At 43.7% G+C, this 16,966-nt stretch overlaps 1 protein-coding gene across 1 annotated transcript; it reads right to left on the minus strand.

Moving 5' to 3' along the window:
• Positions 1 to 1,377: 1,377 nt before the first annotated feature.
• On the minus strand, positions 1,378 to 15,836 carry LOC117957515 (sphingosine kinase 1). The gene is made up of 5 exons (XM_034893320.1): positions 15,245 to 15,836; positions 10,261 to 10,410; positions 8,342 to 8,436; positions 6,703 to 6,818; positions 1,378 to 6,131 (listed from the first exon to the last, which is right to left on the minus strand). Exons 1-5 carry the CDS (start codon positions 15,669 to 15,671, stop codon positions 5,222 to 5,224), a joined length of 1,698 nt encoding a protein of 565 aa, XP_034749211.1. The 5' UTR covers positions 15,672 to 15,836; the 3' UTR covers positions 1,378 to 5,221.
• Positions 15,837 to 16,966: the final 1,130 nt, after the last annotated feature.

A 16,966-nucleotide genomic window follows, 5' to 3' on the forward strand; every position in this document is an offset into this window, starting at 1 on the left:
TAAAGTCTAGTAATAGGTAAGTAAATAGTTCAGGGAGTGAATAAAGTGCACAGGGTAGTAAATTAGGAGTTCAGCCAGTCTCTGTCTCCCTCTGGTGGAGGACGGGGTGCACTATGGTGAACCTTTGAATTAGTCAATTATTTACCAGTTCAGGATTTAAAATATTTGAATTGTTATGTGTTTCACTGCAGTCTTTTCCAGACAGGTGATTTGCTACAGAGTCTTAGTATTAGAAGGGTTAAAGCCTTGCGTCTCTCAGTTGGTCTGTTTTTTTATGTAGCAGTTATCAACCGTAGTTTTTAATAACTGTACTTAAGTGTGTTGTGATACTAGATATAGAATCCACAATAACTTAGTCTATATTCTTGACGTTCCACATCCGGGATTGCTCCGGTGCCACAGGAAATTCCGCCAGGTGCATGTATTTTCACTGATGTCCGTTTTCCGTTTTCTTTGTTGAAATTTTAAACTCCAGTGGATTGATGAGGACTATCTCGGCAGGGTAAATTGAGACAGCTAGCTGGACTATCTGTCCAATCTGAGTTTTCTCCACACTGCTATATTACAGTGGCTCCGTGCAGAGCTTAGCATCGCCCATGGCAATTCTGATTGGTTAAAAGAAATGCCAATAAACCAGAGCACATTGTTCTTCTATCCCAGAATGCAGTGTGGACTAGCCCGACCCTCCTCCACTCTGCAGTGTGTGAATGGTCTGGCAAAGCGAGACTAACAGTATATAAAGCTACCTAAATAGTCACTGAGAACTTTCCCCATAAATACTTTCAATATAATAAAACCATGCATCATCATTTTAGTTTTTATAAGCTACACGGATATTGTTCACACAACTGCTTTATTTTCCAGATGTCAAAGTCCAATGCCAGAGCTCAGGTATGACTCCAGATTGGAACATATCATAATAATCAGCACCAACAATAATTTTTTTTTCTATATGAATATGTTTATTGGTTTAAAAAAAGAAGAGGTCTACAAATAAAGAATTACAAGAAAATAAAAGGAGATGATGAATACCTGGTTGTCAACAGCCAGTTCAATAAATGTAATGATAACCTCATATGGACGTTAAAACTTAGGACCCAGTCAACCCCTCTTCCAGATAGCTTCATCATGCAGAGCATGGCCTCAAGTGTACACACTGCATTTGTGTTGTAACACCGATGCATAACAAGTAAGAATCAAGAATTTGGTTCTCAAAAAGATTGTTTTCTCTGTTTTCTCATTTTTTTCTCTGTACATCAGCTATCTGCTGTCTTGGGTGATGGCTAAGGCACTTTCTGGAGCAACTGTTTTCCCTATTTGCACTTACTTTGAAGTGAAAAAGCTGTAAATACATGGCACACAATTTGTTTTTTTGAGTAACATAGACAGAATGACACATTCAACCACACCACATGGATCCCCTGATCTACTGCACTAGAAGCCAGTTTATATCGCCACATTAAACAACAAAGCAGTGAATAAAACATTCATCTTCTATCTGTAAATAATGACAGTTCAGGCTTTCTTTAAGTGAGGATACAACTCAAGATATTTTGAGTAAAACAAAACGTGTCCACGGTACAGAAAACATATGTTCCTAAAAACATTTGAGTTCTCACTCAGTGACACAACCTTTTTAACTGTGGTATAAAATGTCATGACAGTATATTGACAAAGACAAGTATTAACATTTATGTTTTTAAAAAACAACTGCTATTACATTAAAGCGAGTGGAATAAACAATTGAACAGTATAGTACCGTAAGTTAACAGTAGTGTAGCAACGCCTTACACAGATATGCTGACGTTGATTATTATTTGCAGCTGTATTTCTACGCGAGCATCAAGTACATTTCTATCATATAATGACAATAAAAAGGATGTTGGCTTCCGTTATTGAAGATTTGTATGAAGAAGGAAACGTCTCCTGCAGCTGAGCTTAACGTTGTTACCCATCCAAGCCTGTCCATATAAGAAGCAGGAAGGGGGTGGCAGTCTGCTGAGATTGCATTGTCCGACATGAGGATTTATTTCAGGATAGCTCAATGAGTGTATGTGATTGGTCCAGCAGAGGGCCCCCTCACTCCAGATGTCTGCAGCCATGACAAGGCATTTGCATAGCTTATCTCTAGCCTTACGAGATGTACTTTATACATTTAGTAACGAACAGTGCACGTGGGCAGCTGCGAGTTCACTAGTGCAGCCTGCGGAACACAACAATGCATTCAAAGCACCTGGATAACTTTGCTGAGGTTACAGTAATGGTAGAAGGTACAGCATGTTGGACACCAGTTGTAGCTATGACTATCACACAGTAAATGTAAACGTCTCATAATGTAAAATTAAGTTATAGGCAAATAATCGGCACTGCAGTGAAGATGGAGGATGGAAGAGTTAACTTCAAGCATGGATCATTTAGGGAGTGTACAAAAATTATTAAGGGTTGGGGGTCAAATATTTAACTCAAAAACATGGCTCTGGTGTACGCCACACGTCATTGTGGTTCATTTTGCTGTAGGGTGTGTGGAGGGGGAAATTCTCTTCTTTGTATCTGGGCTTTAATTTGCTCAACACATTCCACTAGCTAAGACCAGCTGCCAGTTATGAGAAGCAGAATGAAATAAATCTCTAATGACTGACTAAACATTATCTCAGCAGGGAGACATTTTTCCCTGGCCCGCAGCAGCTCCCGCCTTCGAAATATTGTTTTGCTGGACGATGTATACTGTATATTGAATTAATTTGATCAATTTGACATTTTGCTTTTGCACGATGGGTAAAATGTATACATTTGCAAACAAATATTTGAAGAGTTATTTGAAATATGCACAAAAAATAAGTGATCAATGTGCAGATTCTAGTTTATTCAGTCTGTCTTTACCTGCTAGACAGCTAATGCTAGCTTGTCTTATATATATATTTTTTCTGTTCTATCTCTGCAAGAATAGATCATTTAAGTGGATGTCTGCTTAGTCCATAGCTGTATGGAATAACCTGTTTTTATGTGCATGATGCAGGTGGTGCAGTGTTTTTTAATTATTCATACATATGAATCATATCCAAAAAACTATATTTCAATCATGATTTGGTCTTGTTGCATTTTCTCTTAGTCAAAGGGAGTGTCCTAAGAAACTATTGTCCACAGAGGCACATAGTGAAACATAGAGTTCAGCCTCCCTCCACGCCCTGATAATTACTGTACAGTCCTTAAAGAAAGCTTGCTTTTTTTGCATTATGTGAAGAAATTTACATTTAAAAGGGACCCGGTGTACATTTACACCTGTTCCAGAGGAAGCCAAACACTTTCCTTCGTTCACAAACAGCAGGAACATGATGTGCACTATCTATTCGTTGCATTGACTCTAATGCACACACAACAATGATGTATTCATCGAAACTTGGGAAATCTCCCAATCAGCATTTCTTTGAACCCCATTAGCCTTTCAACATTTTACTTTTCTCATTTAGCTTAAGAGGTGATTGTGTTGTTAGCAACATCCATTCAGTAATGTCTCTTTTACCCTGTTAACATTCAGTTTTTGTGTTTGTTTTCTTGTTTTACAATTAAAGAACATGATTTGTCAGGTCAGAAAAGACAGGTCATCAAAGACTTTCTAAGTGATGATATTTAGCTGCTGCATACCTGTGGGTGTAACAGTTCTGGTGCGGTCATCATGACCTAAAATAAACTGGTGTGAGAGAGAGAGAGTGTGTGTGTGTGTGTGAGTGTGGAGGGAGGGAGGGCGCTAATAATAATGCTAACATTTGCACTCTCCTTTGCTCTGGTGCATTAATGCTCATCCCAGCAGCACCGACAACCAGCGGAAAAGGCCACACAGTGGAGCAGAGCACATGACTCCCTCCAGCCCACACTGATCGCACGGCCCTCACTATGCAACGCTGACATACCCGGTGTGAAACCCTGCTCTCTGCACTAAAGTGAGCCTCAACCAGTCTAAAAAGTGTCTGGAGCTGAAACTCACTCAAAAGATTCCACATAATTAAAGAATATGTTGCACACTTTTGCAGATGTAAAGCTTCTTACTAAGAACAGATAAGGTGCTGATGGCTCATTAACCAAAGGAGGGAGGAAGAGTACAATCTTAAGATGGCAAGAGGAGACGGGATCATACGCACAGAAGAAGACCATGCCCCTCCCCCTCGCTAAGTGCTGCAGAGATGCAAAGGATTGTGTGTGTGTGTGTGTGTGTGTCTGTGTGTGTATGCATGTTTATGGGAGGAGCTGTTCATAGGAGGAGGGGGGATGGGGAAAGAAAGTGTGTGATTATGTGTGTGTGGATGTGGTTTCTACAGTTTGATGATGGTTGCAGATGAAGCAGGGTAAGAGAACACACAGGGCATGAAGTGGATCAGCCGGTGGTAGAGGTTTAACCTCAGCTGGCAAAATTTCTCTCTGCTTCACTAGCACTTCACGTATCATCAGCTGGAAGAAGTTTTCCCACACAAAAAGGAGAAGGGGTGGGGTCTGTGTTAGCGTGACTGGATCTGGTATTGTTCCAGTTTATATAATCTTTAATCAAAGATAAAAGATTTTTTCAACATCCAATTCCCGGGGGATTTGTATCCCCTCAGTGAAAAAATAAAAATGCTCCTCTTAACCAGGCTGAGAGGGAGGCAGTGCTGTCAGAGTGGTTGCCCAAGAGGGAGATTGTTGGCCTGGGGTAGTACAGTGGGACAAGGGGCATGGTTTCTCCAAGAGACTCCCAGGATGGTAAAATGTGCTTCTCTTCACATGTGTCATGCTTATGAGGGCCGACAGCAGAGTGCACAATGCACTCCTCAGCCGCTGCACTGGTGTGTGCCAAAGCTACACACACACACACACACACACACACACACACACACACACACACACACACACACACACACACACACACACACACACACACACACACACACACACACACACACACACACACACACACACAATCTCTATCCGTTTCTCTAAGCTGGGACCAGCCAGCAGCAAGTACAACCATCAATTGCTTTGACCCTGAATCAAACATTGAGGAAAAGAGAGTACTGGGTGGAAGTCCATAAAAATAAGACACATTATTTCTGTAGAAAAATAGAGGAATTTCCAGAGGCTGATCATATGTCTTTGGCACTTCCGAAAACACAGCATACAGAAGGAAATTGACACTGAATATAAAAGGCCAAACTAGAAAACTACAGTCAGAAAAGATTAAGATAATCCCAGTTCATCCACAAATAAGTCTGGCCAGTCTTGGGTGGATTTGAGCCTGAACAGGCCCGTATTCCACCATCTCCCCATCCACAGTGATCATGCCTTGTGGAGAGATGGGTTCCAACCGCAAGGCTTTCACCTTCTTGTACACCAGATGGGGGCAGCCGCATTCCAAGTGGGCGCCCTTCTCCATGGCGAGGAAAAAGCGCAGGAGGGCTGGACGGGAGATTCCTGCTGTCACATATAACAGATGAATCACACCGTCGTCTGCCATCGCACTAGGGACTGTCCACAGGTCCTCAGCCAGGTGGGACTGGTAAATAGCCAGCACCAAGACAAAGCCCTCCTCCTTGACCACTGTCCAGCTCTCTGGGACAGGCTGGTCCAGGCCAGGAAGCCAAGAGTCTTCCAGTGCTCTGGTCTTGCCATCACTCTGGGTCTCAGGTCTATTGGTAGTGATTGCATTGTTGGAGGAGTTGGTGATGGTGTTGTGGTTGGAGTTTGTGCTGTTGTGATTGTGGCGAGAGTTCTGGTTTGGAGAGATGTTGGGGATAAGCCGACAGGGAAGGGAGGAGCAGAGCGAGGGGTGCTGAGGTGTGGAGGGTGAGTGGTTAGCTGTGATGCTCCTTTTGGGAGGTTTTGGTGTCTCCATGACAGGCAGATATGCTAACCTGCCCTGGTAGACTCGGAGGGAAGCCAGTCGCACCAGGGTGCCCATTAAGAAGCGGATTGCACCGACATGGCGGTACTTCTCGCTCTCGATGTCGACGTCAGCCACGAAGCCCCAGGCCAGGGAGAGGAAGGAGAAGAGGCGCTGCCGAGAGGCCAGGTGTATCGACACCAGGTCCATGGAGCCAACCAGACCTTTGCACAGCATGAACCCACAGCTCAATAAAAGCTCCTCGTTCCACGCTGGGGGGGACCTGAGAGATGGTTACACACATGAAAACATCCCAGGACACAACATCAATTGAGAGTGTTATTAATTACTATAGCTGTGAGAAAACAACAACTGAGGATTGAGTGGGACACTTGGAAATATGACCACAGTAAACTATTGTCCTGGCTACTGTCCGTCTACACCTGCAGCTTGTAGGGGTGCACAAGTAAACACCCTGGGGTGACAAATATATTCCTGTATTTTTCATTGATGCCCACAGCCAACCAGCAGATGGAGATGACACCTTGGACATGTGTTGGGTGACTGGTTAGACAGCTGCACTCTGGATTATAGAGTAATCACTCATAAAGGTTTCTGAAGCCATTACATCATTCTTTTGAGAGATATCAGCAGCCTGAAGTGACCTCGGCTGCACAGCAAAGCAGTTCCACACTGCTCCACTGTCTCTCCTGCCTCTTGGGGAATGATGTGCCCAGTCAGCCTTTAGCATAATTACACTGAAAGGAGATAAATCGTTTTGGGCAGAGGGAAGTTCTTCTGCTTCTGTACTGTTGGTCCATGCATTTAAATGACTCATTAATGGATCGACTCACTGTGAGTAGTGGTGGACGGAGGCAGCCAGGGCATTGCCTGAGCCCCCTGGTAGAATACCCAGAGGGGTCTGGATGGCCTCTTCCCAGTCCTCTCGCTCCATCAGGCCATTTATCACCTGAATGTACGAGAAAACACATAGAAACAGAGTCTGATTATGGTCCTAAATTGAAGGTAGTGTATATGTGTGATTAAAAGTTTCGATAAAATGTGTTCTGATAGCTACAGCTGTTGTGTGTCATGTACAGAGGTGGGTAGAGTAGCTAAAAATTGTACTCAAGTAAAAGTACTGTTATTTCATAATAATATAACTCAAGTAAAAGTAAAAAGCAGTCACCCAATAATTACTTGAGTAAGAGTAAAAAGGTGCTTGGAGTAAAAACTACTCAAGTACTCAGTATCTATTGAGTAACGTCAGATTTTTTTTTTAACACTAGCATTCAATCAGACACAGTGTAGCTGCTGGTTTGTACTTTTACTAAGGTAATCATGCTTTCAATATGAGGTCAGGGTTGTTCCTCGGTTGATTCTGACAAATTCTTTTGCTACGACTGTAAAGCCAACCCCTGAGATTGAATATGGTTACGTGACGAGACTGCGGGGGGATAAAAACAATGGTGCGTAGAATACCAAAGAAGTAAAAAGAAATGTACCAAGCTCATTGTAGCCTAATGTAGCAGAGTAAGAGTACAGTTTCTTCTTCACAAATCTACTCAAGTAAAAGTAAAAATTATAATGATTTAAAACTACTCCTAGAAGTCTAATTTTTTTAACTTACTCAAGTTAATGTAACTGAGTGAATGAAACTCGTTACTACCCACCTCTGGTCAAGTATTGTACTACCAGGGAACCCAAAGCATTTTAAATAACTAAAACAGGGAAGCATCTACAGAACAAAAAACAAGACTATTAATCAATCACTGCAGAGACTGTAGGTGTTAGAATCACAGACACTGCAAAAAATGTAAGTACAAATTAAAGTTTCCCAGGCATATTCTGAAAAGTGTCAAAAATAGAAACAGGTTGAGATTTTATATGTCCATCTGTGAAATGCTTGAAGACAAACTAGTCAAACAAAGACAGAAAGTGAAATACGATACATATTTACATATTTCCTTTTAAAGGGGCACTAGGAGTTCCTGCATGGTCACTTCTGTTGACGTTCCAAGTAAATTTCAAAGAAAACAGAGCAAGCTCGCCTCTCCCCCAATGTTTCCATAACTGTCATGACTTAACTGACTTACTGTCACCAACCCCTACTCCTCCATCAACTATATTGTTGGTGATTGGCTGGAGTGTTTTGTTGTGTTTTGGGGCCAGTTCTGTGCCTCTAGTGTTTGTTTGACGTTTACGACCCATGTGTTGTCTCCCGAGCCCGAGCTTTTTCACAGTGTATTCAGGGGGCAGGAAGCAAGCGGATCAAGGAGAGATGCCTACAATTTGAGACAAAAATGCAATCACGCTGAAATCATGCATAGTGCACCTTTTCTATATGTATTGGCTGTATAAAAAAAACGGGAATACGTATGACAATGTGTTTTCTATTTCAATTCATATTTGAGTTTGATTTGTTTTTACCCAGACACTTTGAATCATATGTTTTAATTATCATATCAATAGGCTGGGCTAAAGTCAAAGCACCTCAAACAGCAGCCCATCTCCAGACATGATAGCCAGGGCGTCCCACTGCGAAAGATCAGCCTTCCTCACAAGCTCCCGTGCATGGTTCTGGTGCTCTAAAGGAAAGAAAAGAGGAAGAATGAAAAAGAAAAGAGACAAAAACAGGACAAAGTGGCAAAATAAAAACATGGGCAAGGGCAGAGAAAGAGACAAGCTGCCTTCATCGCCAGCCTCTGGGGTAGGATCAGGCAGATTAGGCAGAAAAGAGATTCAATTTCCCCTTATCAGGCCAAACATATCGCATTAGGCCATCCAGTGGCCACTCAACAGCTCCAAGGCAGCTTAACCGCCCTGCAAACATCTGTGACTGGCAAATATCTGCATGTGTGTGTTTGAATTCACTGGATGCATGTGTTCAGTATGTGTGTGTGTGTGCATGTGAGTGTTAATGCGCTGGCGGAGGACTGATCTATTTGTTCAGCCCAGTTTTATTGGCAGCATCCTCGAGTGGGTCCCTCTGCAGGGGCTCTCTGTGGGCTCATCCTGCCAGCATTAAAGTCTAACAGTCCTACCAGCCGAGACTCCCCAGAGTAGTGTGTGTGTTTGTGTGTGTGCGTTTGTGTGTGTGTGGATGGGGGAGAGAGACAGCTTTAGAGAGAGAGAGAGAGAAAGGCAGACAACGAAAAAGTTAGCAAGTATTGATGCACTGCCATGATGAAGGAAATATTTTCCTGCTGAAACTCAAGTATTGATTGAGAACAGAACTGAAATATAAACCACTGCACTCTCTTCTCCTTTCACTTTGCTCAACCTCTACTGCCCCACCCCCCCTCTTCTGGGCCTCTCTCTCCCCGCGATGCTCCCCGTGTTGCTGCTGTTTGTTTGCGGTGTGCTGGGGATGCTGGAGGTGGTGAAGCAGTACTGTGTTGACAGACAGAGGCAGTTAGGGAGTAACTGTGCCGCACAGCTGCCTCAGCATTTTAAACCTATTGGGGCTTGGGTTAATGCTTTGCTTCCCAATCACTTGGGACATCATTCAAGGGGTCACCAGCCAAACACATTGACCTAAATTTGATGATGGGGCTTGAGGTTTTCATGTCCACTGTTGATTCTTCTTTGAGCTGCACAGATTATGGCTAATAATTACACTCTGTTCATGCAACATATAAATACACACTTGAAATCTTGGGTAAATTCCAATTGTTTCACTTTAAATGCAGCACTCTCGTGTCACACTTTGTCGCCTTCTTCTGAGATTAACTAGGGTAAAGATGAAGCTTGGTAGACTGAAAGCTTCATACAGTATGTAAAAGGTACATGCTGACACAAGAGGCACCTCCATTGGAATGTGTCCTCCCTCAGGCAAAGGCTGTGTGATACACTTATCAAGGAGCTGTGTGCTGGGTAAACGGGTTGTGCCAGTTAATCCACTACCACACTGTTCCACACTATTTTGGCATTAAAGCCTTTCCCTGTTTCCCAGAAGTATTCAAAGATAGGTCACTTGAAGTGCAGAGCCTCTGATGGCAATAACCAAGACATGGCACTCTCAAAGGTCACAGAAAGACACCAGCAACTCATGCAGAATGTGGAGCAGCTGGGGCGACTGAAACAGGAATTGAAAGTGTATCAGTGCTTTGGTGCCTGCAGATGTGGCTTGTGATTTTGTGACTTCACAAATAATGCACCACAGAGGGGGGAATTGCTGCTAAAAATACAAGTTTGTATTGTGTGTGCGCTCTTAGCGTTGTTGTCACATTCTGGGGTTAAAGGTTTAATCCAGTTCACCCCTATTCAATATCTAGGTGACCTTGGAGAAGCCAGCTAAATGCATGAACAATAAAGGTCTGCATGTGTACAGTATAAACGCATGCAGACAGGAGGCACCGGAGTAATCCCGGAGGTGGAACGTCATGGGTATAGACCAGAGCGCTACTGACCTGTGATGACGAGTGTGTAGGGAACAGCGGCCTCAGTGAGCATGCCCTGTACCTGGCCGCTGAAGAGCTGGAGAGCTTGGCCGCGGCCGCTGTGAGGGTTCACCAGAACCATGACTCTGCAGGGCCGACGCACCTCTGCGTAAACCACACCTGAGACATACAGAGAGAAGTGGATGAGAGCAAAGACGAGGATAGACATGACGCAAGAGGACAAGAGGTCTTCTTACAAGTGATCAAATATATAAAAGAATGAATAAAGACAGGCTCGTCCCTGAGGGTAAAAAAAAGAGCATGAAAAGGTAAAGTCAGAGGCTGCCACAGCATTTAAATAGACACTGCTTAATGTTAATGTGATGTGCTACTTTTAAGTAGGACCCTTGAATACATAATTTCCCCAGATAGTGGGATATAAAGGTGGCTGTAGCTCAAGTGGTTGAGTAGTAGTTGGATACAACCTTCAAAATAGTTGTAATGAATAAATTGAAGATCAAATTATTTCAGTGCATTCACTTAATAGTGCTGAGCTTTTGCCCTAATGACTTATAATGAGGCATTAACCACCTCACATCAGGTTTAAATTGATGTACTAGCTGCTACTAAAAGGTTTGCAACTTTTTAAAGTGAATTCAGAGAGAAGCTTAGTCTGGAGGCAGATTTTTCAGCACACAGACACTGAAGACCATAGCAGATGAACCAGAGAGGACAAATTCCATTTTGGGGAATGGAGGACAGAAACTTCAGTATCAACTTCCACCATAATTATTTGGCTGCAGGAGTAGCTGACTTTGGTATCACCTGTCAGTGAGATAAAAGGACCAGAAGCACAACATGGGATTGGGGATTAAACTCCACCATCTACAGCGTGTCATGTAAATGAATCAAGAGAGATACAGTAAGATGCCATATGCCTTGTTGTGACACACTGTGACAACATCTGTCTAACTTGTCTGAGCTGTCTGAGCCTTTTTATAAAACTAGTGTAAGGGCCTTGACACACTGACCCGACGGCTGACCGTTGGCAGAAAAGGCAGTCCTCCCTGAGTTGGCCGAAAAGAATACAATCTCATATTTTACTAAATAGTTCAACGAAATACGTTTCTGAAAACATTTTCAGCAAGAAATAAGCCCTGCAGTTGCTGAATCTCTCTTCATTTCAGATGGAAAAAGGTCAGTTTAAAATATTTTCATCCGATTTTGAGAGACTCTAGTGAAGCTCATCCCGCTCTCTACCAAACAGATTGGTCATTTGAATCCGACTTTTGGCAATTTCCGCCTTCTGAATGAGCATGTTAGGTTGGCCAAAATTAAGGCCACCGGCCCCTTCGACGGGCATATGCACAGAACATACCAAACAGACCCGGATCACCAAACTCGCCAGACTGTCCAACAGCTGATTATTGCGTTAGTGTGTCAGGGCCTTAACCTGTGCTTATGCAGTTGTTACACACTCTACCTCGTTTGGCCTGTGATGATAGGACAGAAATATCTCTAAGAAAGAGGTGTAAGCCCACCAGGAAGACTGAGGACAGAGTGTGAAAACACACAGGCACATGCCAAACTCTGCCTCCATTCACCAACACAGGGTTACCATTGTTGTTCTTTTTACTTTTCTCAGAGTACAATGAGGCTTTCAGACACAAAAGGTCCTTTCTAAACTTCCAGAATGTAGCATAAACTGACGGTAAAAGAGCTTGCGTATCAGGTTATGCACTCATTTGTGCTTAATACACTAATCCCACACACACCCTTGAAAATGCCAAACGTAAACAAATACAGATCAGCATCTTTACCTGGAAATGTGGGCACTGGAATTCAGGACGCCTAGAGCACAGATGGCAGTGGAGAAGGGTTTTTATGTCTGAATCACTGCACATATCGTGTGTGTGTGTGTGTGTGTGTGTGTGTGTGTGTGTCAGGGTTTGAGGGTGAATGTGAAATCTATCTGTGATATGAAGTGAGATACCTGCGGGCCCCTCCTGCTCGTCACACCGGCAAGCAAACTTTCAACTGCAGTATGTGTATTTCACAGGTACAAGTGGGTAAACACACACAGGCAGCCCGGTGACAGGCAGACTGAATGTGACAGTGTTGACAAGTGCTGAGCTGAGCGAGAAGAATTATCATATCGCAGCCCCAAGTGCATCACCAGTGCTGATTGTCAAAAAAGTACTAAATAAAGACGATATGTACCTTTGGTATCTATATACTGCAGCACAGGCGGGATGTGTTATTAAACAATGACACACTTCAAGAAACCTCTTGGACCAGAAGCATATATGTGGGCTTTGCAGTGAAAGACGTACTGTTCAGAAGTTGCACTATATCCAGACTGGACTCATGTGTCTGCAAATAAGCTGCATTAGTTGCAAGGTTGGGTGAGTGTTTTCTGGAGTTGATGGGAGGAGGTTTAAAGGGTATAAACACAACTGCCCATTGAGGCATGACCAGGATGGGGGCGGGTTGGGAGAGGGGGGGTTGTTGACAGACCATCACAGCCGCGTGTCACGGAGCAGGAGACGAAGGCTCCGGAGGGGCCGAGATGTTGGTTAGGGTGAGAGGTCACCTGGTGACGCATTTTAGCTCTTGTCTCCTTCACTGAGGAAGCCACGGTGGCTTCAGCAGAGCCCCCAGGGAGGAGAGATCAAACCCTGACAGACACACACACCTAACCCTGCGGCTGTTGGAAAACAGTGGTTTTTGTGGGAGCTGAACGGACTGCAGCTCTTTCAACTGCCCTTTGGTACAGAAATAGCTCGTAGCAATTTGCCATTTTACGGGATGCACTGGGGTCAGACTCAGAAGTTTGGGGGGGGGAAATCCCCACCATGTTGTTATAACACCGCTGCACAAATGGAATCAAAAGAATGTAAAATTAAACAATGAATAAATGTTGAACCGGTTATGTGCCAGCTGTTTGAAAAGCAGAAGAGAATACAGCCAGTGGCAGTGGAGGCAGCCACTAGTAGACAAAGTCAAAGCTAGTAACCATCATCTCTCTCCTTTGGATGCATTCTCACTGCTACGTCAAATATCAGGGGAAATACTGTAGCAGACCATTAGCATGTGCAGGACCGTATCAAAGCATATGCACTTTATTATTTACAACTCATTCATTCCAGTAAACCTGCAGAGAGATTCCTGTGAGAGTATCGGTGCCATCACCCAATCTAAATTGAAGTAAATAAGTAGTCATTGTAAACTATACCTTCACATGTTAAATGTCATGTTTATCCACTTTGTACTTCAGTGAGTCCCAGTGATACCTCTCTGACTAAATACAAATCTTACACTGCAATTGCACTTATAATCCAACCTTTCCATCTGCAATACCAGATGAGATGGCACGCAATTAACTTAGGGGGTAAATACACTATAAGGAGATTAGTGAATCACACTGACCTTCATCCACCCACTCCGACAAGGCAGAAAAGCAGCAATTCTGCTGCATGTATAACCACAACATTACTCATTTAAATTGCATATCATATTCTGTTAAATACTGTATTATTTGCTGGATCTGGAATGCTAAAACAAGCTTATAAATTAATTATATGAGCTTCACTGAGACGCATGTGTTCAAAAGAGCCCCAAAAAAAAGAAAGAAAAGGGGATGAGAGACCAAGTTGGAAAAACTGTTAGATGTCGGAGCTGGTTCATTAGAATGTGTGATTTAAAAACCTCCCATGCTGAAGCTCTTTGATGACTCCAGTGTGAGGACAGTGACGGGGATGGGGGGGGGGGGGGGGCGCCCAGTTCCCTCTCAGGTTACCATCTGCCTGCCTGCCTGGCATATAGGGCTGAAACCCAAACTCCTTCTGGCTGCAGACCAGAGCGAGGTGATGTTCTTCATCACACAGAAGCCCACTGTCTCTCACTTTTATTACCTTTTTGCACAGTACACCTGGAGGCTTAGTCCTTATCCCACTACTACCACTGTCCTCCATCTTCGGCAACGAACATTCCAAATTACTCACTGTCAAGCCAAACATCCGCTTCCTCTTGGATTTGTTCTAGCCGCCCAGGAGCGCATGCCTGCTTTGTATTTCCATGAGTAAAAGGATATTACCTGACATGACATAGCTGATTCTGAGTTTGTTCCCTAATTCTGAATTATTCTGGGACCCAAACAGCTTTGTCTTATCATCAGCAAGTATCACCACTTCCTCCCAAATGAGTGATGGGCTAATTAGCTGCATAAACACTTCTCACATATTCATGTTAATGACTGTCCCACTGTATACCAGGATGGAGCGCAGAGAAACTAATGAGATTGGTAGACAAAGGAACCCGAGGATAGTCTGCATTTTAAAAAGAGCGAGACATGACGAGACCTAATTAGTAGCTGCCACAAAAGCAGGGTGAAAAGCAGGCTTTGTTAACAATAAACTCTCAGTGGGAATTTAATGAGCGGGAATGATGAAGCCTGAGCAGCTCGCTGCTGACAGAGGATCAGAAGAAAATCTAACTATTTAAGTGATCAGTTTTGTGAGAGTGTGTGTGTGTGCATACGCGTGTGTTTACAGCAGGGTCCACATTCGGAATTAACCCTGTCATGGGCTGTTTGAATGAATAAGGCAGCTGTAATAGCTGCTGGCAGGTGGATCACCTTTCACTGCAGGTAGAAAGCAGATGGAATGTGTGCATCCACTCTGCCAAACCGGTTTGTTGGCAAAAGAAAGGTGTACTACTGGTTTCATGTGGGGCTTTGTGAGAGTCAAGTCAGTCTACTTACCGGTTAGATTTTACTTGGTCCGTCAAAGGCTCACTTAAGATTTTTATATAAAAAGACAAGTCACTTGATCACTGTAATGGCTATCAGAATAAAGGCTACCTGGGACAGAGCTTACTGTACACTTGATGGTGTTTTATCATCTTGATATAAAACTATTGTATAGTCTTCTCCTTATGCTAGATGTAATACAAAGTTGAAAATAAACCCTGCAAGCTTTGAACTGATGTGGCCCACGTTTCCCACAGTGCTTACCGTCTCTCCTGGGCGCCTGCAGCGCGGCGGCATCTTTGATGGCACGAGCCCACCTCTCAGCCTCCTGGAGGTTGACGAGCGGGTCCTGGACCTGCGCGACCCTAAAGCACTGCTCCACTCTCTGCCGGGCCACTCCGGCGCTCATCCAGCGCCTCTTGAACGGGTAGAAATAGGCTGTAAAGTAGGCGCCGACGTCCGCGCTGTCCGACCCTCTGTGAGCCCGGCACCCGACACAGTCGGTCAAGTTAAACACCACCTTAGTCCGGCCGGGTGATGAGGAGATGCTCTGGATGGTCAGAGTGCTCTCCGTCAAGCTCACCGAGTACCGGATCCTGTCGTTGAGCATGTCGGTGAACTCTCCGTACTGCACGCCCACGACCCCGTTCCGCTGGCAGGATGGGTCCGGTCCAGAAGCGTCTTTCTCCATCCCGGGCGGAGAGAGCGCGTCCCGCAGGCCGGTGCGGATGGCGGTACGCTGCAGACTCTGCGGCTCCTATCAGCCTGCTGTGGGACTCTTTGAGTGTGATAACAGCAGCTTTCCGGTTCAGAGTCTCTCCCTAGTGACTGAAAGGGGGAATGGTAGCTATCGAGCTGGAGGAGCGCGCAGCTGACAGCTGTCTCCTAGAACTCCGGGGGAAACCAGATCATCTATTTGAACCATTTCAAACATCTGCTTAATCCTATTATGTAGACAACAATTCACCAAATAGGCCTATACAATCAACTTATCAATTTAAAATTGAACTATATAGTAGGCCTGTTGTCTTAAATTCCACGTTTTCACTCACACAAATGATTCCTTTTTCTAGGATACATGAAAGATAATATTTTAATATAACCACGACGAGAATATAATTTCTGAATACGTAGATTATGGGCGTGAAAGATCATCCATGATTTAAAAAAAAATCTTAACTCAATGTCCATCTTTTCTGGAGCTTTCCGCATTGCCGATGAAGGTAGATGTTTGAAAGCTCCAGGGAAAACATGTGAGTGGATCTTGAGTTGAAAGTTTAATTATTAAACTAAGCCTACATTATCTTCTAGAGTTGATTCTCTATTTATGCAATACTTCAACTAGTGAAACTTAAAAGGTATGTCCTCCAATGATTTTGATTTGGTATCTCATAAATGAAATCCCCCTCCTGTACGTTTTACAAGCATATGTTTATTGTTCAATGTATAACAATTAGAATCAAGTCAATTTTGGAATAATTATTGTTGATTGTTGCAAGCAAATTCAATACAAGTTGAAGTTTTACCACGCCCAGCCAGTAATCACGTGAGATGTGACGTTTACAACACATAAAAGCGTTTCCACGCGAGACTCACCCTCTTTCATTGGCAGCATGGTACATGCTAGCTGGAAAGCTCAAGCTCTCCAGCATGGCGTTTTCACATGACATGCATTTTTATCTAATGGCGGAGTTAACTGCAGATGAGCCGCCGTGAACAGGTAATATTTTATGAGTAGTTAATGAGACTTAAGTAGACCTATGTGGAAGTCTGAAGGTGGTTTCATATGAATTGTGCTAGCGTGCTAGGCTAGTTGTTAGCTATCCTTCCTTTAGGCTAACACGTGCAAGAAGACTGTTGGGCAGAAGTTACAAAGGGGAATATAATGGGATTTTTGGACAACCAGCGTAACGGGATATGCATATAATCCACTCGGGCGCGTTAAGTAGCCTAACATGACAAATTAAAGTGTTAATCGTATAATAG

The sequence above is a fragment of the Etheostoma cragini genome, chromosome 15, assembly GCF_013103735.1.
Source record: "Etheostoma cragini isolate CJK2018 chromosome 15, CSU_Ecrag_1.0, whole genome shotgun sequence".
Lineage (NCBI taxonomy): Eukaryota > Metazoa > Chordata > Actinopteri > Perciformes > Percidae > Etheostoma > Etheostoma cragini.